At 41.1% G+C, this 24,795-nt stretch overlaps 1 protein-coding gene across 1 annotated transcript in view; it reads left to right on the top strand.

Moving 5' to 3' along the window:
• The first annotated feature begins 1,681 nt into the window (after positions 1-1,681).
• The window catches only part of KMO (kynurenine 3-monooxygenase), a 39,621-nt gene continuing 16,507 nt past the window's right edge, over positions 1,682-24,795 (top strand). The window contains 5 exon segments of the mRNA XM_017674929.3: positions 1,682-1,818; positions 19,460-19,529; positions 19,814-19,911; positions 20,915-21,004; positions 24,255-24,303. Coding sequence (XP_017530418.3) covers positions 1,765-1,818; positions 19,460-19,529; positions 19,814-19,911; positions 20,915-21,004; positions 24,255-24,303 — 361 coding nt within the window. The 5' untranslated portion in view covers positions 1,682-1,764.

Genomic DNA, 24,795 nt, shown 5'->3' with positions numbered 1-24,795 from the left:
GGTCTTGAGTTTCAGTGTTACAGAAATGAACACAGAACTGGAAAGGAAGCAAGCAGGAGAAGCCTATTAGAGACAGCTCACATCCACGGGAGCCATGGAAAGAGAGAAATCAGGACCCCTGGAAAGGGGGGTGTAGAGTTTAGAAAGGCAGTCTTTGCAGACCCAGGGGTTCCAAGGTGTGACAATGACTGCTCTTTCTTGCTATCTTCACACCATTGTCTCCAGTGAAGCACTAGTTTGATGTTTAACAGACATCAGTTTATAATCTCAGTCTGTTAGTCAATAAGTTTTCTTAAGACAGAGGCTTTTAGGAAAAAAGAATGTGAATAGTAAGTCATCACAGATCAAGTTAACCTAAAACTTGTGTTTGGTCAGGCACGAGGCTAAGGATGTCTTCAAGTTAGGTGCATGTCCCACCACAGAGACGTGTTCCTGAGTGGAGTCCCTCTTGTCCTTGTGTCTTTCTTTGTGTTACAGCCCATAATTTTTAAAAAAGGAAAGAGACAGTTCTGTCTATATATTGATAATGACGAATTCCCCTAACTACAAGATGGAAAAATAGGGTGTGGAAAAGGGCCTAAGATGTGCTATTACATATGGAAAGAGCGGGAGGGAGGGAAGACTGGGGAGAGGGCCAAAAGCCTTGAGGAATAGAGTAACCCAGACGCAGAAAGAGCGGTTGTCTCTGGGCAGGAGACACGGGGGACCAGGCGACAGGGTCAGAGGAAGAATGGCCGGCTGTGTACCCTTTGTGGCTTAAATTTCATACCACACCAAGGTATTACCTATTCAAAATGAATAAATTAAAATACCTAACAAAACGTTTTCCGGCCGCTCTAACCACACTTTTCCACAAGGGGTCGCTATACAATGATACTGAACTCAAGTTCTCACCAGGGCAAACCCCTCAGCGTTCTCCATGCCCTCCCCAGAAATGAGGTCGCGTCCTCATGATGTTCTTACTTTATCTTATGCCTCATGTTCCAGAGGGGGAAAAACCCTCAATTCACAAATGTGTGCAGAAAACAAATAAGACGCATTTAAAATGGAGTGCAAAAAGACAAAAGTGGAGAGATGATATGAAGCCAGGAATGAGTTTCCGAGAAGCACGGTATTAACCATCTCCCCTTTTGTTAATGCACAAACTTAGATTGTAAGGTTTCTAACATCCGAAGCAAAAAAGAGGAACTATGGTCATTCACAAATTACAACTCCTGCTCAGGAGAATAACTAGACAAAAAAAAATTTTTTCCCTGGTAGTCTGCTAAGGACAGTCCACGAGGACCCTCTAGGTGACATTCCTGCCGGTCTGAACAAGAATAATCTACAATCTCTAGGGAAACCATGCCGCTTTAGTATAAGGTGCTTTGGACTTAGAGGAGAAAGGTTTTACTCATGGTTAAGCATGAATGAAAATGAAAGTAAAAATACACGCTATAGAAAAAGAAGAAAAGCCAGAAGACTGTGCTTTGAAAAACATTCCGTGTCTTACAGGTAAGATAAACGAGAATGTTTTCACTTGGCTGGATTTTTCCAAATTGAGGGATTGCTAAATCCCTTTCTCTTAAAGCTGAGCTGATGGCACTTGCGGCTACTAATGGGTTAAACCCTGTTCTCTAAGTTCAAGGGAAATCAGCCCTGTTCCAACATTGCTACTGGCTTACAAATGCTGGGCGTTAGGGTATAAAGACTGGGGAAGGTCAGTGTGTAGGAGACAGTTTTCTCCTACAGAAGCTACAGCAGTTACAAGAAACACTGACAATTATGGATCCATCTGACATTCAAAGAATAAAGATAGCTGTCATTGGTGGTGGCTTGGTAAGAATCTATTTGGACATCTTATGCCTCCTAGTGGTATTATGTTAATTATCATTACTCTTAATGATTATTACTAATCACCTGTGTGGATTATTCACTTTCTTGTGAAGCTTTTTTTCTGATATCTAAAAACATGCATTTGAAATACGGTATTAGTTTTAATTTGCTCTTTTCTAGGAAAGGTATTTTATCCAGTCGATACAAAAGTGTCTTTTTTCCCTTGTCATTTTAGTTTAACAGTTCTTAAAAACAGAAACAGAGCAGATTGAATTTAATTTATCCCAAACTGGCTGTGCTTTTGAAAACAAACATTAATGTAAACAGTCACTGTAGCCAAAATATTTGCTTTGCTTTGGTTACTAACTCAGTGTATACCGTCTGATCAGAACAAAAGGGCCAGGAAACATGAAGCTGATGCAAAATTATCACATTGGATGTTCACTAGTTAATTGGGAATAATACCTATTTGGTCTCCTATCTCATTTGGCTGGTTCCAGTGGAGCCAGAAAGGGCTGGAGTAGCATGTTCCCCTAATAGGCCCGTGAGATGAACATGCGGCCATTCCCCCCCACACATGGAGCAAGTCGGTGGCGGGGGGGGGGGGGGGGGGGTCTCCTCTTCCCGTGTCCCCTACCAAACCTAGTTCTGTTTAACAGAGGGCTGCCTCAGGTAAACTGTATTTTTCTCCTCTCAACAGAACTATTTTGGAATTAAAATATCCCCATTAGTTAAAGTTTGATCATTGTGTTTTTATCTTTGGCATTTCAGGGAGGAGAAAGACAATGGGGAGGACAGCAAATAAGTAATTTCAGTGACAGATAAGCACTATGAGCATCACTTGCAGGCTTTCAGCCCCTTTGCAGGTATGCATTCATCCATTTACTCAACCAAAATGTATTAAGGGCCTAATATGTGCCAGCCACTGTTCCAGGCTGTATCTAAATCTCATACATATATTTATCTAGTACATGCTAATTTTGTCTTTTGTCCTGTCTTCCTTACTGTCTTTCCCAAAAAGTACTATGACAGTTCCTCTAACATTTCTGGTTCTAAATTTCAAGATGGCAAAGGAAGTCAGTCACATGTCATTTTGGTCAGTGCATATGACGTATATAGTCATTTCTTCATACCAGGCTTCAATCCAAGTCTTATCAAAATTTTGCATAGCATGAGAATTCATGAATTCAGCAAAATGTTATTGCATGCTTGCTGTGTGCCAACATCCTTCCTAGGTGAGCATTCCAGGAAGAAGAAAGACTGGGGAAGGCAGCAAATAAGAAATTTCAGTGAGAGGTAGGCCTGATAAAGGCATGCAAGCAGCCTAATGCTGTATAGAGGGTGTCAGTGGGGGGTCTACGCACAGTGTGGTCAGGAACAGCGCTCCTGAGGAGGGGCACCCAGGGACAGGGCTACAGAAAGCACTTACAGTGGAATGAGCCCAGGAAGAGAAACTTGAGGTGATAATGAGCTGCCTCTGGCCAAGGTGCAGATAGAAAGGCAGAAAGAACAATGCTGCAGGAGTGGCTGGGGCAGGGGTGGGGGTTGGTACTGAGGTAGCCCGGCTTCCCAGATCTCAGAGGGCAGCAAGCTGATTGAACTGTTCTGAGCACAATGGGAAGCCACGGGAGATTTTTAAGCAGGAAAGTAAATTGTGACTTTAAAGATTCCTCAGGCTATTATGTTGAGAAGGACTGAGAAATTTTAAGAAGACAACATAGAGCAGTTAGGAGACTGTTGTGTTTGTCCAAGACTTGGACTAAGGAGGGTGGCAGCAGGGACATCGCTTAAAATATCTCATGGGAACCCAGAGGGGTTAACAAATACGTGACTGGAGGTAAGATTTTGGAAGGCATTAAAAAATGTGGGATGGACTTCTTCCTGAATAACATTTAAACTTCATCATGGAACCACTTCATTGTCTGGGCACACATACATGTGCTAGAAAATAAAAGACATAAATTAATATCCAAGTGTTAAGAGGCAACTAAAACTCCTCCACAAAGGAATTCTGCCCCTCTTACTGCTCAGGCCCCTGCCTCGGGATCATCATTGCCTCCTTTTCTCATTTTATGACAACCTTCATTCCACTTTTACTCCACCGTGAGAGGTTGGTATCCAAAATCTATTGTCATCTCCGGCCATTGCCACCATCCGCCTGAGGCCATCATCACCCCTCACCCCTGTCTGTAACCACCTCCTCAGGGTCTTCCAGCGTCTGCTCTCATCCATAGACAGCTCATTCTCCGTACAGCAACTAGAGCGCTCTTTTAAAACCTAAGTCTGATCATTATCACTCTTGGCTTAAAAGCTTCCAGTGATTCCCACTGCAAAAAAAATTTCAAACTCTTTACCAAAGGCCGTACATGAACAGAACCTATCTACTTGCCTAGCCTCCCCTTTCCCCTTATTCTATGTTTGTTTTTGGTTTTTTACCCATTTATTAAATGTCTAGTCCAACTAGGATATAAATTTCCAATGTATTCCAGTGGCTGACAGCAGATTTAACATTACTTCATGTTATTATTTAGGTAGTATTTGATACTTAAATGAATGGGGAGAATGAAAAAAACTCTTTTTAAGGATATGAAGGACATTTCATAACAGATGAAATCTTGAATATTGAGGATATTACGAAAAAAAGCATTAATAAAGCAATTCAAGAAGGTTCAATTAAATACACAGAGGACCAAAGTATTTTCTCGCCCATCTTCTTCCTTACGTTTTTTTTCACCTTTTCTGTTCTCTTCCTCCCCATGGAGTTGTATCCTAACTAACATTTTAAAGGCTCTCCCTGGCCCTTAGGGAAAATGGAGAAACTTTACTCAGATGTCCCAAGAGTAACGTGAATCTGCCTCATTGTTCTCAGTGGTAACCCCCCTAGGAAAAAGTCACCCTAAGAATCTGTCCTTGCTCTGCCCTAGCGATCATCTGATCCTGGGGCAAACCAGTTGATTTCTGTTGTGTGAGGACATGTTCAGTCAAAGAGGTCAGAGGAATCAACAGATGAATCAATAAGGGTACTAAAGGTGACAGAAACTGTAAAGCATGATCACGAACTGGTGAAAGTGTAACCCGGACAGTAGGAAAGGATGTTAACACAGTATTGCAAAAACATGAATCTGGATATGTGGGAAAACCGCTGCATTTATGGCTGAGGACGTGACTCAGGCATTTTCCAGCAGTGTGATGCGCTGCTCCCCACCCTTCCCACCATCCTGGGAGCTGGAAGGGCAGCCGCTCCTCTCCTGTAAAGGCCCCAGGTTTTGTTTGCCATCATCGCTAGCTGCATTCTATTAACGTTGTTGATGTGCAGAGTTTATCCCCCAGAGAAGGGTTTTAACTCCCTAAGTCTAGAGGTTGTCTTGTCTTCGGGTCTTGCTCCCTTCCCTTTTATGACGGTGGTCCCAGGGCCTTGTACTGTTAAACACGCCATGCGCACATATCCCATGTGCATGAGTTTGCTGTCTGAACAAAGTGGGGATCGAGATCTTGGAAGTCGTGGGCAGTTAAGAGAAAGACTGTTTTTCAACACAATGGTGACGTGAGGAATGGGGGCCTTCAAAGGACTAACTCGCAAAAGGTTGCAAAGAACAAGCTCTCCTTTGCAGGCTGGAAGGCATTTGGCAGGGGAAGTTTTCCAGTTCTACCAAGTCAGCCTGGGGGAGAAACTGGCATCCGAGCTGCGTCACTTAGTGTTTCTTCTTCACCAAGTGGCAAGTCCAAGAAGTCAAAAGAGAGGTGACCTCTCCTGTCCATGTATCTGGGGCTGTGTCAGTACTTAGGCCTTTGGGAATCAGAAATGCTGCTTCCAGAGACTGTTTCCAGTGTGATGGGGATGCTCAGAGCCAGAAGGCCCTCCTGGTGGCAGTGACAGTGACTTGAGCCCTCACTTTTTGGGCGATGCCAAGGACCTTGGCTGAAAGGACCATTAAGCACTCCAGGCTCCTCATGGCTGGCAGTCTCAGAGCCTGTCCAGGCGTCTGGCACACATGCCGGCGATGGATGTTAGGCTCTTACTGAAGCATTTCTTCTGTCTCCCTGGCTGATGAGCAGCCCCATTCTCCGTGTGTTTGGCCCAGCGAAATTCTCCATTAAGAGATATTTAGAGGGTAAAGTCTTTCAGAACATCAGGATAAGGACACTCATGCATTTTATGACTTTCTGCTGATAATTGTGCCCTACCCCCTAGTAGTGAAATCAAGCTAGTGGCCTCTGCTGATGAAATTGCCTTGAAGCAGCTTGGCCTTGTCTCTATGAGAGGTTATGTCTCACAACTATAGATGTTAGATGCTGTCACGGATTTATAGGCTCACATGGCCTGGATGCTACCGCAGCCCTAGACAGGGGTCCTCCCTGCTCTCTTAGGCCCTCTCCACCTCACCACTCACTCTTCCCTCAGCTTGGGGGTTAGAAGCAGCATGAGGCAGAGAGGAGATGGAGGGAGTGAGTGTAGGAGGGTCTGCAAGCAGCTGCAAACCCAGGAGGTCTTATTCTGTCTGGGCCTCCGTTTGATCTTGGGCTAAAATTAGCCTGTAAGTCTTTTGACTCTAAAATTCTACTGTTTCTATTTCATACTTCTTCATTCACTAATCTCTAGCTTTGTTCTCAATGTGGCCTTCATAAAAGCAGAAATCAAATGTTATCTGGAATTTTCAATTCCCCCAAAGTAAATAACCTAGACACAAAGTATATATCCCAGGCATAAAATCTCATAATTTTGGGTCATGGTGTATATATAGTTTGGTTCAGGGTATACTTTTATTTTATGCAAATGTTAGTGAGCTAAACTGAGTGAAAGGACTTATTATTAGCCTTTATTCTTATTTTTATTTTATTGTACTGAAGTAAACAAAACTCCATTCACTCCGTTCTTGTTTTCTACTCACCAGGCAGTGAACCTTATATAAGGAAAACCCTCATTATCCAGCTCCTTCTACAAACAGGAGGAGGGTGGATCTCTCTGCAGCTGTAGAGGTCATCCTGAATTTGCTTGATGTCCAGGACCAGCTTTGATTTTACTCTGCTAGCTTTCCTCAGTCTTTTGTGTTTTGCTTATGCTCCAGTTCCTCTCACCAAACAAGTTTTCTTTTGATCTCTTGCTCATGTATCTGTATTTCTCTACCAGGTTTATCTAACATTTTGAGATTCTTTATGCTCCTTGATGGACTGCTAAGATGCCTGATACATCCCGCTTTTACCCACATAACTGAGAAAACTCATCCCTCGGAGTTTATCTCATTTAGTACCTGGTGAGCTGTAACTGCAATGGTTCCAATAACTTTAAACAGCTCAAAGCCTTGTTAGCTGCCTGCAAAGATATGTTTTTCTTTCCTCCTCATTTGTCCCCAAACACTCTCAGTTTGTGCATCTGTCCATTCAGATCCGTCCACCCACCTATTCAATCTGTCCACTCAAAGAGGCTACAGCATTCTTATAGACTGTGGATGGTAACCTAAACTGGTACTTTTTTCTGGAAGACAGTTTGAAAAATATTTATATTAATAGTTTTTAAAATATGGGGGAATTGCAGAAAGTAACAGGAGCTATTGAGCTGCCCTCAGCAAGGCATTGCATTTAGAGAACAGCTGCCCTTCAACCTAAGAGGAATGAAAAGTGACAAGAATCTATAACACGGTCTCTCAGGAACACCAAATCTGGACTGCTTTCAAAACCCACAGCAAAACCTTCTAAAAATAATCTTGCCCCACTCACTCTCTCAGTCTTTTTCACAGGCTTTGCAACTATTCCATAAACAAAACCAAAGATGATCAGACAAATTCCTCCCATACTCTAGGCTATCAAACCTTCCCTGCAGCTAATTGCAGACTGTCTTCTACTCCTTCCTCATTCCCCAGTTATCTTTATTCCTCCCCAGTACTGAGGCTCAAGAGCCAACGGGGAAGGTAGAGAGATGGTGTGGGTCTCAAGAGTTTCTCAGGCAGGCTTGGTGCTTTTCACTAAGACTTGCCCATTGGTGGACCATTTTGTTGAAGGAAGTGAGTATGCCCCATATGACTGTGTATAATCCAAAAAATTAAAATGCCTTCAATGTCCAAATACAAGAGCATTATATGAAACAAAATGTAACACAATTATTAAACATTATGATTTAAAATATTTTTGACACGGAAATAGATTCACAGTATACTGTTCATTTTTTAAAATGAAATCATAAAATAAAACATACTTGCTGCCATTTCTAAAAGAAATACTGTGTTTTATATACATGGGAAATGTTAGCACTGGATCTCCCAGGTGGTAAGATTGCAGGAGATTACTTTTTTCCTTCATGTTTATTTGTATCTTCTATTTTTTTAATTAAACAATACTGAGTTCTTACTAAGTATCAGGTATTGTGGTTCGTACCAGAAATAAAAAGAGTGATAAAATACAAACCACACAACTTTCATTATTCTCTGAGCACTCACAGCCTGGTGGGGAAGTCAGACAGGGATGTAAGGAACTCAATTCATTTTGAGAGACATTAAGACACATATATACATCTGTGGAGTTAGGAAAGAAAAGGCAAATAAGCCTTTTGGAGGAGGAGAGGCATCAAGAAAAATTGCACTGAGGACGAGGTTTGAAAGAAGGCTAATGTTTTCCAGATAGAGAGAGCAGAAACAGACAGCTCAGGCAAAGGAACATTATATGCAAAAGTACGTAGTGTCAAACTGCACAACATATTCAGGGAATCTACAGTAGCTTGGTTGTGCCCTTACAACCAGTGCAGGGGAGAGGCAAGCAAGGAGCTGAGCAGTCAGGCTGTGGTTGCATTTAAGAATCTTTCATGTCATGTTGAAAATGTGGACTTTTTCCTGAAGACTTAGGAAGAGGTAATAAAGGACTTTAAGTCAGAAAATTCATTATCCAATTTCTGTCTTACAAGATACCTAGCTCTACTTCAGAGTATGACTTGAATAGGTGGAGACTGGGAGGGGAGGATAATTAGAAATCTGTTGCAGTGGTCCGGGTGAAAGATGAGAGCTGCATGTAAGGCAGACTGGGGTATGGGTGGGAGATGTATTTTGAGAGAGATTCAAGAGGAGTAATCAATAGGACTTGCTGCCTAATTAAATACTGGCAGGTAGAGAGGGTGCTAAATGTCCTCTGAAGTGTCCTGGTTGGGGAAACCAGTGCACAGAGTTGCCATTCTCTAAGATGTAGAATACAGGAGGAGAAGGCTTTGAAGTTCCAGGGATGAGAATAAGTTGAATTTGAGGTATGTTGAGGTGGAGATGTTTGTAAGACACCCAGATAGAGAGAGGTTCAGAGGCCAGAGATGACGTTCAGGAGAAGGATGTAAGCAGAGAAAAAGTCATGAATAAGCTTTTCTAAGAAATCCCAGGGAAGGCCTGGGGGACGCTCACCTTTTCTTCATCAGGGGAGGGAAAATCAGACTACTCTTGGCCTGGAAGACCAACTCCAGATGATGCAGGTCAGAGAGCCCTGGGTAGGTGTAAATGATCAAACAGTATTTGGCATAACATGCAGTTCTAGCTGAGGTAATAGTTACTAACAAAGTATGAAGGCATTTTTATGTGCTTATTCACAGTAGGTGTAGTTAACAGCTTGTTCTTCTTATTATGTTCAAAGATTGAATTCTTGAGATACCAGTTTCCATGATTAGGAGGTATAAACAGACTTAAAAAGTCTGGTGACAAACTCAGAAACCCCTATGATTCTTCAGAAGAGTTTTATATGCTTCATTAAGTCAGAAGTAGTTGACACATGTTTAACATTACATCATTTCATTTCAAATACATTACAATAAAGGGGCATAAAATGCATGAAATTTTTATAATCATGATGCCCCTTCCTGTGAAGGTCAGCATCTGTAAATTAAAAGGTGCAGTTTTCTCCTTATCATCAGACACTTGAGCAGTACACATGGACAGGCCACATGGGAACCAGCAGAAACTTAGCAAATCCTATTACGTAAAACCACAGCAGCTAAACCCTAGAGGCACACCTCAGCATTTATATAAAAGAAAATTTCAAATTATGTATTTTCAAATTGGTAAGTTAGGCATCAGTATAAATGGGCCAGGGTGGGATCAAAACACAAAACCCTTAAAGAAGGAGGTAAGAGGAAACAAAAAGAAATTGGAAAAATGAAAGAACCCTAAACTGGTAAATCCATAATTACATATAACCAAAGGATCTCCTCTGAGCTTTGCTTATTCACAAACAGACTAGACCAATTTTTAATAAAACTTTTAATTTACAAGTTATTTTATGACCAAAACTGTTTTTCACTGTGCTCTTTTGGTGCCTTAAAACAGACGCTTTTTATAATTGTCCGTGTCCTTAACAGAATCTTTATCAAGTCTTAATGCCAAGAAGGCACATGGTGAACGCTGTGGATCGCTCCCTGGTGTCTTACCCTGCCTGTTTCTTCTCTCCTATCACTACCCCCACACCTCATCCCCACTGTGCTCAGGACCCAACAGGCTGTGGTAGGCTCAGAATGGTGTGCATTCCTTTTATATCTTCATGTCTTGTTAGCCTTTCTTCCAGTGAAGTTAGAAATTACTGACAATTATTCCCAATGGAGCACATTTTACAGAAAGCAAGAAAGGGAAATAAAGTTAGAGTTGAAAGAATACTTTATTGATCACATTATTAATCCTTCCAGCTGAACTGACCAGTTTCTTTTTCTCTTAGTTTTATCACAAACCCTAGTTACACAGAATTGGAATTGTCATAATCTTTATTTCAGGACACACTATTATGACAGGTCTTATAGAAGACATTTTTCCTTACCTTTTTTCCTTGTTGGTTTATTAATAATAATAAGTGGCAGCAGTGGCTTGGGACTCACCACTCAACATGAGAATTAACATATTGCCAATGACTGTCATTGCTACTGCCCACCCATTAGAAGCACTGCCCTGAAGCTTGTGTTTATCATTCCTTTGTTTGTGTGTATGTTTTATGTATATATACATTTATATGCTATTGTATAATTTCAGAAATGGCTGCATGGGAAAACGTCTAGAAATTATATATATGCATGTATCTATGGTACAGTTTTAGTTGTCATTACTTATAAGTGTGTCATACAGTACAAATCATCTGGAACTTACTCTTTTCACGTGCAGAATTACTATTATATTCATACTGCTGCATTTCATTGTGACTGCACCATAGTTTATGTGTCCATTCCTCTGTCCCTTCAATTTGGCTATTTCCAGTATTTTTGTTTGTCTGTTTAGTTCTGAAAAGTGCTGCTGTGAATCTTACGGCAATTTGCCTCTTTGAATATCTCTAGGGTATATGCTGTGAAGAGAACTTGCTGATTCATCATATATGTGAATATTCTACTTGACAAGATAGTTTTGAGCAATGCGTGAGATCCAACTGGTCCTCATCCTCTTTAACACTTAATATTTTCATGAACTTAGATTATATTTCATCCTATTGTGTCCATACCACCAGCGGTTTTTTTTCTCCCCCCATCCCATATCGGTGCACATTCGATTGGTGAGCATATGAGATGTGTTGGAAGGCCAGGGATCAACACTGCCAACTTCAGAAAGGACTGGAGCTGAATCTCCACCCAAAGTAGCTTCCTCTCCCCAGTCCTGGAATCAGTTTCGGTTAAGAAAAGGAACGCAACCATATGACAGTACACAGGTGGCCTGCCAGTGGCTAGAATGGAGCAATTCTGAACAGAGTCCCTGAGACTCAAGTTTGTCCTCAGTTTGTTAGAGCTCGTTTGCTATAGCTGAGTTTCCAGGAAGTGGAGGAATGGATTTCTTGCTGCTCTACTAGATGATGGCCCTGCATGAGGCCTGCACTGACCACCTGCTGTTTAGAGTATAGCTTGCCTGTCCTACTCGCTCCCTCCCTGGCCTGTTTTACCACTTAGTTAAGAGCTATTTCTAAATTACTTCCTCCTGCCTCAAACCAACTTTCCTGACCCTGGTGGTCTCTCCTCAATATCCTCCCCCTGTTCTGGTTTCTGGAATTGTAACACTGCAGAAGAAAGGGGAGTTTCACAAACCGTTTTCTTTTCCTTCAGTGAGACTTCAGCTATTTAGCCTTTAATCTCTTCTTTCTTTTTTTCTAAATGCTGTAGAGCAATTTAGCTTTTGGAAAAAATTCACTTTATTGTATGGACTTCACTGTAAGCTGATTGTTTTTCTTTTTCTTGACGCAAACTTACCACTACTACTGCCTTTCCAAGATTTTCTTTAACACACAAGCCAAAGGAACACAGACAGGCAACTTTTCATAATTTGGAGGAAAGTGGGGAAGGAAGGAAGAGTTTTAAGAAGATGCTCACGTTTGACACGAGGAAATCACCTGCAGTGAAATCAAAGGAGCTGTGATTAGTGAAACTTGGACTCCAGGTTGCCGCTGGGAAGGAGTGAAGGAGGAGATGAGAGGTGTTCAGACACTCAGTTTTCTGTGCCAGATATCAGGCCATGCCTTTAGCTCAGACAGCTTGGTCACTGCCAGGAAAATGACAATGGTCATAGAAGGTGAAGTCGCTTCCGAATGAGGGAGTAAAATGATCTGATCAGACACACCGAGTGTTGACAAGTGATATGCTAATAATTTCAGAAATGGCTACATGGGAAAATATAGTAGGTTGGTTGGCTTGTTTATTATGCCTATTTTTTTAGAGCAGTGCAAGTTGCACAGCAAAATTGAGGAGCAGGTACAGAGATTTCCCACACACCCCTTGCCCCATTTTCAACATCCCACCAGAGCTGTACATTTGCTATGTTTGATTTCCCTACCATGACACAGCATCACCCAGAGTCTGTTGTCTGTATTGTGGTTCACTCATGGGTTCAGACAGATGTGTAATGACATGTACTCATCATCAGGGTAGCATGCAGAGTGTTGTCGATGCCCTGGAAATCCTCCGTGCTCTACTTACACCCCCAACCCTGGCATATTTATTATAACAAAATAATGAACATGGATTTCTTGGTTGGCCTCCCAGTATATTAAATATGTGAATTGCTTTGCAAAAGTTAAATTTGAAAACTTTCCATACACTTACTGGTTTAAATAGGGACTAAGGTTTTAAATAACCATCACCAGTCTGCCTAGATGGAATAATATGAAAAAAAGTTAGGGGCTCGTGGTATCGCTGAATGGCAAGAGGAGATGCAATTCCTGAACCACTGGATTTTTTAAAAAATAATTATGTAAGTGCTTAGAGGCTAAGATGCCTTGGAGCAGAGGAGTGAATACTGGTGTGGAGGAAATAAAAGAGGGTAGGGCCCCTGTGCCTGCACCTGGCCTGACTAATAGGCCCTGAACATTGAGCAGGTGCAAGGCCCTCTCCTCAGCCCCCACCCCAACCCGAGCTGCTGAGAACCTTTCAGGCCTCACATCTCAGAGCTCCTCTGGTCAATTCTCCTCTCCCAGATGTGTGCTTCTCCAACTCTGTGGCTCCTCTCTCCAACTCACCTCCTCATTTCTGCCCTCCCTCCCCAAGTCTTTACTGGGCCTCTGAATCCCAGTTTCATGGGAAAAAAAATTCCCAGGGCTTTCACTTTACTCATTGAATCCCTCCTTGAACTCCTGGCCTTAACTTAAACCAAAGATCAAAGACTACCTTGCAGCCTTCTGAAGCTCAAGAATCTCAAAACGGGGTTGCCGGGTATCCCTACTTACACCACAACTCCCTGCTCTGTGAGTCTCCATGTGTACATGCAAACCCTTTGAGGCTTGTGTCATCTCCTTATACTGCCTCTGTCATCAACCAACCTCTGGGCACCTCCCCCAATACTGAAGACTTCAGTACTTGCACATAATCTTTCTACACCCCAGCCCTGTCATCACCCCACGTGACCATTAAAGTCCACGTCACCACTGCAACCAATTCTCTGGCTCCCTGTTCCTTGAATCCCATGTTTCCAATCCTTTCTGGCTCCACTGGACTTCAGCCTCCAAGTCTCATGACCCAATCCTGGAGCAGGACCTTGTCATCCCACACCATGGCCCCATCTAAGGTCATGGTGTCAGACCTGGGACTCTGACCAAGCACCTCGCCATCTCATGCCGTTTCTGCTGCTTCTGTTTCTCACAAGATATCCCCCTGTTCCCTGCTCACCAGCTCCTTCCATCCCATACAATTTATGTGACTACCTGGCAGCCTTCTGAAGCTCAAGAATCTCAAAATGGGGTTGCCAGGTATTCCTACTTATTCCACATCTCCCTGCCCTGTGAGTCTCCATCTGTACACGCAAACCCTTTGAGGCTTGTGTCAGCTCCTTATACTGCCATCTGTCACTGACCATCTTTCCAAATGATCATCAACTCTTCGCTTTCCATCCCATCCACATAGCCAAATCCCACCCTGCTCAATTCTGGTGGTTTTCTTTCTCCACCTAGAATCCAGCTGGTTCAGTGCTGTGAATAAAAAATATAACCTCACATCTTGGTGCCACTATAAATTCATCATATCCATCTTCAACTTTATCTTCAATGCTGTTCAACCACATTCCTAATTTATTGATGAGGAGCTCACATCCTGGAACCAGACTGTATCCATCTGTATTTTGACACTAACTCTAGCACTTACTAGCTTATTACCTTAGGTGGCCCACCTAACCTCTCTGTGCCTCAATTTCCATACCTGAAAAGAAGACAATAACAGCACCTTCTTCAGAGTGAACGGTAAATAACAACCACTTTGTGAGCATTGTGCATTATTATTATTATTTCTTTAATCAGATTATTCTGTTTCATTCTTTCTAGGAGTTATTTTTACCCTTTATCACATACTTCTAGTAGAATCCTCTTCCTCCTGATCCACCCCACCCTTATGGCTGACTTCTATTCAGTCTTTTAATCTTAGCTTAAATTTCTTTATTTTTTTTTCTGAGAAGTCACACCCTAACTCCACACCCCAACATTTGGGTTAACGATCCTTCCTCTCTTAGGTTCGCTCTTAGCTGAACTTCCCTGTCATACTACTAGCACCTGTGTTATAACTGACTGTAATCCCCTTGACAGGCCTGGGCATATCTTGCTCTCTGTCATATTCCTAGCACATAGCTGGCACATAGAAAAAAATCAGTAAGTATGTGTTGAATAAATATACAAATAATATTTGAAAAAAATGAAGACCCAGACAGGACTGTGAACTCAGCCATTGTGTATTATCTTTGGGTTACTTTTAAAGCCTGAAAGGGATAGAGGGGATAGATTAAAGAAAAAAGGGGATGCGAACTAAACAGTCCAAGCAGGTTTATTGCTGAACCTGAAAGGGCCCCCTCTGTCCTGGCCAGCAGAACAAAGGAAAAAGAGGGTCTCTAGCAGGTCAAGAGGCTTTTCATGGCCACGGTTTTTGGCGCGCTCTTTGAGGGGACGGCTCAGGGGAAAGGTGGGCTTGTGGCTTGCTGGCATGTCCTCTGGAGAATGCTTGTAGCCTAGGGTAGATGACACCTAGGTCTCTCTGAAACTATGGGTGGGCTTATTTGAAAGCTGATACTCAGGTCCTGATTCGACCAATGTCTAACCAGAAATCTTGTAAAACTTAGGAATTATAAATATTTTTCAAAATAATAATTTTTGTATGTCTCCTGAAAGTTGTTTTTATATTTCCAAAAGGATTCACTGTCTTTATCAACTTGCCTCTTATCTAAATGTCAAAATATTTTCATCCTTCAAAGCTCTACTCAAAAGTAATCTTCTCCAAAAGCTTTTAACCAATCCCTTTGTTCTGGTTATCCACTACTGTGTAATATAGCACCCCAAAACTTAGTGGCCTGAAATATTAATCTGTCACTTTGCCTCAGAATTCTGGGTGGACTGTCATGTGGCTGGGGCTACAGCCATTTGAAGGCTTGACTGGCAGGATGTCCAAGACAGCGCACTGCCATACCTGACAGTTGGTTTTGGCTGTTGGTGATTGAAGAACTCGGCTGAGGCTCTTGCCTGGAGCTACTGCATGTGGCTTGTCTATGTGCTTGGGCCTCTCACACATGGCAGCCTCCAGAGAGTTACTCTTCTTACATGGCCACGGGCTTCTGAAAGGCAGAAAGCACAAGCTTCTAGGCCTATAAGGACTATGTGTGGGAATAGTTCGAGTGTCACTTCTACTGCATTTTATTGATCAAGTCTGTCACAGGTTCTCCTAGATTCAAGGAAGTAGAGAAATAAAATCCATTTCTTGATAAAGGAGTATGAAGGCCACATTGAGGAAGAGCGTGTAGGATGGGAAATACTGTTATGGCCATCTTTGAAAAACATAATCCGCCACACCCCTTGAGGCGAAATTAATCCCTTTCTTGAGTGTTCTCTAGGCATTATTCCTTTTTTTTCCCCACATTGATTTCCACCTCTGGGCCCAGAATTATTTTATTAAAGAAAGATCTTTCCATCTGTAGCACAGAAAACATTGGGTAAACGGAATAAAAAGATAAGACTCAGACGTGTAATTATTTTACATATACATATAAAAACATATAAATGTTTTGTGATTAAATTTAATTTGTATATTTTTAACCAACCCTTTTTAGAAACTCAAATAATGTAGGCGATAGACAAAATTTTCATGTGAGCCTTCATAGTCGAAAGTGGTTTACTAAGCATTTATTGGTTTATATTTGTTTCTTCTTAACTAAAGTAGGTGTTACTGAACCAAAGAGAGACTGGGAAACCTTAGATCTCTAAAGTTATAATTATATAATAGATGCTCAATAAATTTTGGCTTGGTTTGGACACAAATTTAATTTGAAAATGTAATCACTGCCATTCATTTATCCATTCACCAAATATTGATCAGGAACTTACGTTGCAAATACAGTGGTAGAGGTTAGGGATCAAATGGCAAGCAAAAACAGTTTGCAGCCTAGGGAAGGGTAGGTAGATATTGATTACAAAGTTGCCATAAGGGTATAAACTTTCAACTGTGATGAGCTCTTTGTATTTGTTTCCTGGGGCTGCCTTATAAAGCACCACAAACGAAGAGTTTAAAGGACAGATATTTGTTGTCTCGCACTCTGGAGGCTAGAGTCCAAAATCAGGGTGTTGGCTGGTTGGCCCCTTCCGAGGACTGGGCAGGAGGGGTCTGTCCCAGGCCTCTCTCCTTGGCTCGGGTGTGCCACTGCCTCCCGATGTCTTCACACTGTCCTCCCCCTGTGCATGACTGTCTCTGTGTCCAAATTCCCCTTTTATGAAGACTCCAGTCACATTGGATTTGGGCCCACCTGATGACTTCATTTTATTTAATTACCTCTATAAAGACCCTGTTTCCAAATAAGGTCACACTCTGAGCTGTGGGGGTTAGCAGGACTTTGGCCTCTTATTCTGGGGCTGGGGGTGGGTGCAATCCCACTCTTACCTCTTCTCAAAGAAAATGCTGCTGAAGTTCTCAGCCTTTCCTGCAGCCAGTAGATATCCCTAGGCATGGCTCCAAATGCCAGGTTCATCTCTCTGTGATTCCATTTTCTCTTAGCAGAAAACTTAGTTCAAATGACCTATTTCACCATTCCACCAAATGGAGAATAGGTTGGCAAGAGGTCAGATGGTTGTGGGTGGAGTAAACAGAAAACTTGACATCAGTCAAGCATGATGATAATGATAATAGAAGCAGAATGGGGAACATGAGAAGAGGTGGGCAGGCTGAGGAACATTCTGAGGCAGAACTGGCAGAATTTAGAATGGCTTAGTGGAGAGAAGGCCAAGGATGAAGCCCAGGTTTCTAGTCGGAGCAGGTGGTGGGAATGGGACATCACTTATTGGTATAGGGAATGTACGGAGAGAACTGGCATGGTGGAGGCAGGGCTGTCAGGCTTCCATTTGGATCTGTTGATTTCGGGGTGCTCTGAGGCACTGAGGCAGCTCACCAATTAAACACTCACATGCATGAGCTCAGAAGGAGGTCTGGGAAGGAGGTGTGTTTGCATCACCATAGATGGGGGAGACAGCCCAGAGTGAAGTTTTGAGAAACTCCAACGTGCGATTGTCTTTCTTTGCAAGGGTGAAAGAGAAAAAGAGGAAATGGCCAGAGATGTGTGATGAAAACGAGAAAATGAGGGAAGATTAGTGTGTCAAGAAGAAAGGTTAGTTAACAGTATTGAACACTGCTGAAAATTCAAATGTGATAATTGAATACAGATGATGATCCAACCAAATTTCACTAACTAGTTATGAGGCAGTAAATACATCACTGCGCCCTATATAAAGCTGTTAGGAGGACACCACCATAACGTTTTGGGAGACAATAGGCAAAAAACTGCATAATGTCAGGGTAAGAAAATATTTCTTCAACAAGATACCAAATGCATTAACAATATTGTAAAAGATGGATTGATGTGAATATGTAAAATGAAGAGTTCTCGTCATTAAAGGTACTACAGAATTTAAAAAGCAAGCCCCACAATGGAAGAAATTTGCAACATGTAAAAATGACTAAGGCTCTGTCCTAAGATCTGTGAATAACTCAAATGATCAATAGGAAAGGGTACAGGAAACCCCAAAGACAATGGGTAAGAGAAGTAACCAGGCACTTTACAAAAGAGGAGATCCAGACACAAGAAGAAAGGCTCAGGTTCTTTAATAACCAGTCACGTGCAAATTAGAACCAGGTTCCACTCTCCACAGCATTTAAAAGTTGCAAAACATCAGGTGCTGGCAGAGATGATCTCTCAGAAACTGCTGATGGGGAAACACAGTAGTACAAAGTTCTGCAACAGTTTGACATAAAACGTGAAAATACATAAACCTTTGACCAGGGATGTCCCTTCCTGGTATAAAACCCAGAGAGTCACATGCAGAGGGACCAGAATGTGTGTACAAAAATGGTCTTGGCCACATTGTTAGTAATATTCCCAGACCATCATTTTGCAACACCAAATTTGCAACAATATTGCAGACCATACATTGCAATATATACATTATGAAAATCATTGTGTTGTAGTCCTTAGATTTAAACAATGTATGTCAGTTATATCTCAAAAGAAACTGGAAAACAATATTCTCAGACCAGAAACAATTCAAATGCTCTTCAACAGTAGAATGGCTAAATAATCGGTGAGATTTCATACAGTAAAGAATCATACAGTCATGAAAATGGATGACATTGAGAGTTTATGTGCACCCATAGAGATGAATCTCATCATATTGTCGAGTTAAACAAAGATTCAAAAAAATACGCAAGTATGATTCTAACTTTGTCAAAAGCAGGCAAAATTCAACTAAATCACCTAAAGGTATATACCTAAGTGTTAAAAATGATGAGAAAGCAAAGATGGGTTATTATGAAAGTCAGAATAATGTTTACCTCTGGGTGAAAGTTTGGGGATTATAACGGGAGCTATGCGGTGGCAATGTTCTACTTTTTGATCAGAGTGTGTGGTTATATGAGTGTTCACTTTCTAAGTATTCTGTAAACTGTACACATGTGTTATCTTTCTGTATGAAAGCTATATCTCCCTATACAAAAGAAAGAAAGAAAAAAACTACCTCTAAAATTATAGCACTTAAACTTGAGTTAATTCCATAATTTTTGCAAATGATACTTCCCAGTAGTGATTGAACAGATCCATGTGATAACTGAGGCCAGCAAAAGTACAGCACATGCAATGTTGCATTTTGACAGTAAAAATTCACTATAAATATCCAGGACCAGATAAAAATATGAAAAAAAAAATTGCTTGTTTTCTAGGTTGGAGCATTAAATGCATGCTTCCTTGCAAAGAGAAATTTCCAAGTTGATGTATATGAAGCTCGGGAAGGTAAGACAATGCTGAACATTGTGGGATGTGGTTCTAATTCTTTGACCTCTTCCTCTTCAGATTTTCAAAAGAAATTTTTGAAAAAAGAGGATGTTAGGCTTTTTTAAAAACTTCAGCTGTCTAAATTTAATTTCATACAAATTTACTGCTTTCAGTGTTTTCCTTAGCAGTCAACCAGGTCTTTTAATTTGGATGTGATGGCACATTGTTCAGGTGTACATGTGCTCATCCAGTCCTGGCATATAAGCAGGTGTGTAACATGGAGCCTCCTTCCAATGTCTCAGATATCCGAGTGGCTAAATTTGCACGTGGAAGAAGCATTAACTTGGCACTTTCTTATAGAGGACGACAAGCCTTGAAAGCCATTGGCCTGGAAGATCAGGTACCTTGTTAATGCATTTTCCTTCTAGAAGATAATACCCAGTGTTTTTGAGCAATTGCATGGTCATGATTTCATCCTGCTTTTAAACGTCATTTACCCTCAAGAACCTCTACATGAAAACTCATCTTAACATGGTTTTCAAACTTCTAAATTTGGCAAGAGGATGAATATTTGACATTGAGCACCTGGGGAGATGGGGGCATTATCTGGGGCAGCGGGATATTGGCCTCTGATGCTGGGCTCTCACGGAGGTGGTGACTCTCTGCCTACATTAGTGTGGCCAAGCTGGTATCTGTCTGTTGACCGTACAGGTCCATAATCTCTTCTCCACCATTCTGTACTTCAATAAGCCAGACTACGCTGTTTGTTAAGTGGTACCCACATAAACACTGCTTTACCTATCTAAAACTTGAAAACTTCTGAATTCTGAACATAATAGGCCTCAATGGTCTGGATAAGGATAGCGGGCTTATAGATTTTATTCATAAGGGCTCAATCCTACTAAAGTCTCACTATCATGTGGCTTGAAAATGTGAACTGAAATAATATATTTTTCTAATAGTATTTTTGCTGACAATGTGTCTTTGGAATGATAAGTCAATACAAGTGGCATTTCTATCTCAATTTTCGCAGGTGTGTGTGTAGGAAAACGCTTAGCAGCAGGCTCAGGAGCCCTGGGTTCTTTCCCCACACATTACTCTTCTCTTGTGATCCTGAGAAAATCACTTAACTTCTCTGACAGTGAACTGCTTTCTCCCATTATGCTATGTGACTTAGATCATATAAGCTTTAAGTCGACTCCACGATCTAAAGGTTAAAGAAAAGCAAACAGCTAACATTTCCACTGATTGTTTACACCATACTGTGTTTTCAAGGGCCCCTTTTACTACTTTCCATTTTTTTTGAAAAGATTTGAAAAAGCACAATTTAAAAACAATATCTGTCTTATTTGTGTGATGCCATGTTACAGAAATCAAAATCAGTATTTCTGGTTTTATTTCAGATTGTATCCCAAGGTATCCCCATGAGAGCAAGAATGATTCATGCTCTTTCAGGAAAAAAGTCTGCAATTCCCTATGGGACAAAGTCGCAGGTAGGTGAACCCTGAATTACTGTTTGGTTACAGCTGAGTCTAATGTCTGGAACTTGTCGCTTGCTTAGTGACCCTTTTTGTCGTCTGTAGACCTACCTTTGGTGTTGCCTGCCCCAGTCTAGAATTTGGGGACATATACTAGTCAACAAGGGCCCAGCCCTTAACCAATATTCAATAAGAGTTAGTTACATCGCTATTAGGATGTTTTTTTCCTCTATGCTTTGCTCACACTGGCCTGGGACACCCTTTCCCTCCTGTCTCCTTTCCGTTGCATAGAGAAGATTACCATGTATTTATGAACCAGCATAATATGCAAGAACAACTCTAGAGGGTTTTACAATGCTGTTGCCAACCCCAAACTGACTCTCTTGCCCAAAATTTATTTAAAATAGTACTTAAAGAATGAGCCAGAAATGGTTGCAGTGCTGTATAATTTCTAAAACAACAGAGGCCAGATGGTGATATAGAGTTTACAAAAGAAAATCCATTATCCTGCTTTGTACTTTTCTTCTTATCTTCTGCATAGTAACATGGTAACTACAGAGTTGGGCAAAGTATATATTTTTTATCTAATTATACCTCCTAAGTTGGTTTCTTTGAGAGAGAATCAATGTACCAAATATCAATCAGCCAGAAAGAAACCCCAACTTTCTCTATCCATCAAAGCCTCATCTTATTAAGTGTAGAGTCCAGGTGAGGTCCACAGCCCTCTGGATCTCTGACCTTCTGCTGAGCTCCCATTATAGGTATTATCAGTGCTTCTCAGACTCACGGGGATCTTGTCAAAGTGCAGAATCTGGTTCTGGAGGACTGGGGTGGGGCTGAGGTTCTGCATTTTAAATACATTCAGGTGGTGTCCAAGCTGCTGGCCCAGGAACCACACTTTGGGTAGCAAGAGATAAAGTACATATGCTAATGGGAACAAGGTCCTTAAGCAACTTGTGATGATAAAAATGTCTGAACCACACCCCGTAGGAATGTCTCCTCCAAGCCTTCCTCCTCCAGCTACAGGTCTGTCTGCATTTTCTCCTTTGCATGGTCCAGACTCCTGTTTTGATAGTTCTTCCCATTTACCCCCCAGATTGCGTTGGAAACTATCAAAATATTCTCTAAAATCTAGTGCAGGTCAGAATTCCCCAATTCTTATTCCTAACCCCCTTGCCCAGAAGGAGAAACGGTGGCCCATCACCAGAAGGCATTCTCACCTGAAGGCATTCAGGATAATGCAAACATTTTTTCCTAATATATTTGAAAAAGTCAGTACTGTGACTATTGTCTTACAAATCTCCAAAGATTCTCTGACTTTATTATGTCTACTTAGGTTTATTATTTTTTTGGTTACAAAGGCCATTTTTTAGCTCTTATTCTTTTTTTTAATCTTTTTTTTTAAGGACCTTTGTAAAGGTTTATTTGAAACAATTTAGTGTGTCAAACATAATTAAGTCACTAAGCAGCATCAGGTGGTAGCCAGTTACAGTACTGGATTAATAATGTTTAATTCATTTATAATCACTCTAATACATGCCTAGGAAGCATACACAGAACTTTATAAAATTCAATATGAAGAGTAAGAACTGTTAATGATGAATCATATTATAGATTAAGTTGCCATGTTTTGAGCTAAGATTTGAAATAGAGGGCTGCCAGCTTGCAACCAGAGGCTTGTTCCTGTTTTTGTCTTCTGATAAACTAAATAAGTTCATAAAGTTATCCAGATAGGAAATCTGGAGCTGGAATATGAACATTATTTCTTTTTAGCCATCACCAAAAATGAGGGTTTTTCTTGTTTTATTGAGAAATAATTGACATAGATCACAGTATAAGTTAAGGCATAGAGCATGGTGGTTTGTTTTACATGTATTGTGAAGATTTGCTTATTCTTATTCATATTTACTCGTCATAAAATCAGCCTTTTAGAACAGGTGTTGGAGAAGCTAGATGGGCTGGGAGTGACTCTAACCATTGGTCATGGTACTGCCCCAGGGTGGGGGGTAGGGCAGACAGGGGCTTCACTGCTCTCCCTGCAGGACCCACGTGTCTGTCCTTCATTCTCAGATAGTACAGGTGTCAACTGGGCCTGGTAACTGAAGGAAAGAATATCTTCCCCAGGAAATGAGCAGGTCCTGATTTGAATGTCTCCTACCTTACTTTGAATAATGAGCATGGTTTCCATTGAGATGAGGTGATTGATGACACAGGAGACCAGAAAACAGAACTGTGAGGCAGAGAATTAAGAGGCCTGTGAACTGTAATTTGTAGCAAAGACACAGGATGTTCCCCCATAGCATGACCGAGTTACTTTTACCCTAAGTGTGGGTTCAGCCATCAATTTTAAATGTCTGCACTTGGATGAGGTGAAGATTCAACAATTCGCCTATTTGTATTAAATGTTGTGATGTCCTGTAATTTGGGGAAAAAAATATGCTTTAAATTTTTAAAGCAATGGATTCACCCTGACTAACAAAGCTGCATTGCAACTCTGGTGGGCTCACTTGTGCCTTTGTAGGCCTCTCTCCCTATAAAATAATAAATATGAAAATTTAGATTTTATGAGTGCATTGGTATAAAGATGAATATAATCCAGGCTGGATTTATTTTATATACTCATTTTATTTATTTATTTTTCACCTGATTTAAAAAAAAAACTAAAATTAAACAATTTTCATGAGCCCCTGAATGTATTGTGGATACCGGGGGCTGTGCCCACCGTGGGTCATGGATCAGCCCTGCTGACTTGTTACAAAGTCAGAACAACCCACAGGTGTCCTAGCAAGAGTTGATCCTCCTCCTGCCACTGTCCCCCCCACCCCACCGCCACACACTGACATACACTCCATTCACACTGAAATAAATGCTTTTGAAGTACTCTCTTTGGCAAATAGCTCATTGATTCTAGCGGTGTTGTCCTACTGAAGTTTTTCCAACAGCTCCATTTGGAGACCCAGAATGAAAATATGAGACTTACAATTTTGTTGTTGAAATAAAACCATGGTAGTGAAAATAATATTTTTGCAGCAGGAGAAGGGTTTGGTTTGGTTTTATAGTATCTAACTTTGAAAAAACCTAAGTGTAAACTTGAGCATTATATTATATGTATTTGATTTTAAAAAGTCTACTTAGCTCAATGGTTATAAAACTAAGCTTGCAAACTTCTGCTAAATAATAAATATTTCCTATTGCTGCATGAATAACACAGAATCATATTTGTGCATCCTCCAGACAAACAGTATCCACTATGTTTTTCTTGCAGTATATTCTTTCTATAAGCAGAGAAAATCTGAACAAGGAGCTATTGACTGGTAAGTGTATGGTATTATTGACCTACTGTCATTTTCAGTAACACATGTGAGACCGATCTTGTCACATGATTTATTGGGTTTTGTTTACTATTCCTTTGTATAGGTTATTAATAGCAAGACTATGGGCAGTACAAAGTCCTTGAAAAGTTGCAGTGATACATCCTCTAGCATCTCTTTTTCATCTTATCACTGATCTAAATAAAAATCAGTTGTTCCACATGTATTAAATCCCTATTGTCTTCGAGGCATCAGAATGAATAGTGCTTACCTCCCCGTGCAGAGCTCATGGTCTCCTGTAGTGACAGATAATACTTGAGCCATTTGCACAGACACGATGAGATTTGTCTTCCAGAAAGATGGAAAGCAGTAGTGTGGAGGCCGCAGAGGAGCAGTTTGTAGAGTGTGATGGACCACAGCTACAGAAGAGTGGCTGGAGGGGAGGGTGCAGATCTGTGGCATTTGGAGGAAATAAAACAGACCGTGGGTGTGGGA

This window comes from Manis javanica, chromosome 11 (genome assembly GCF_040802235.1).
Source record: "Manis javanica isolate MJ-LG chromosome 11, MJ_LKY, whole genome shotgun sequence".
Taxonomy (NCBI): Eukaryota; Metazoa; Chordata; class Mammalia; order Pholidota; family Manidae; genus Manis; species Manis javanica.
Note: the sequence above shows the minus strand (reverse complement) of the source record. Positions and strands in the feature narration are given on the sequence as shown.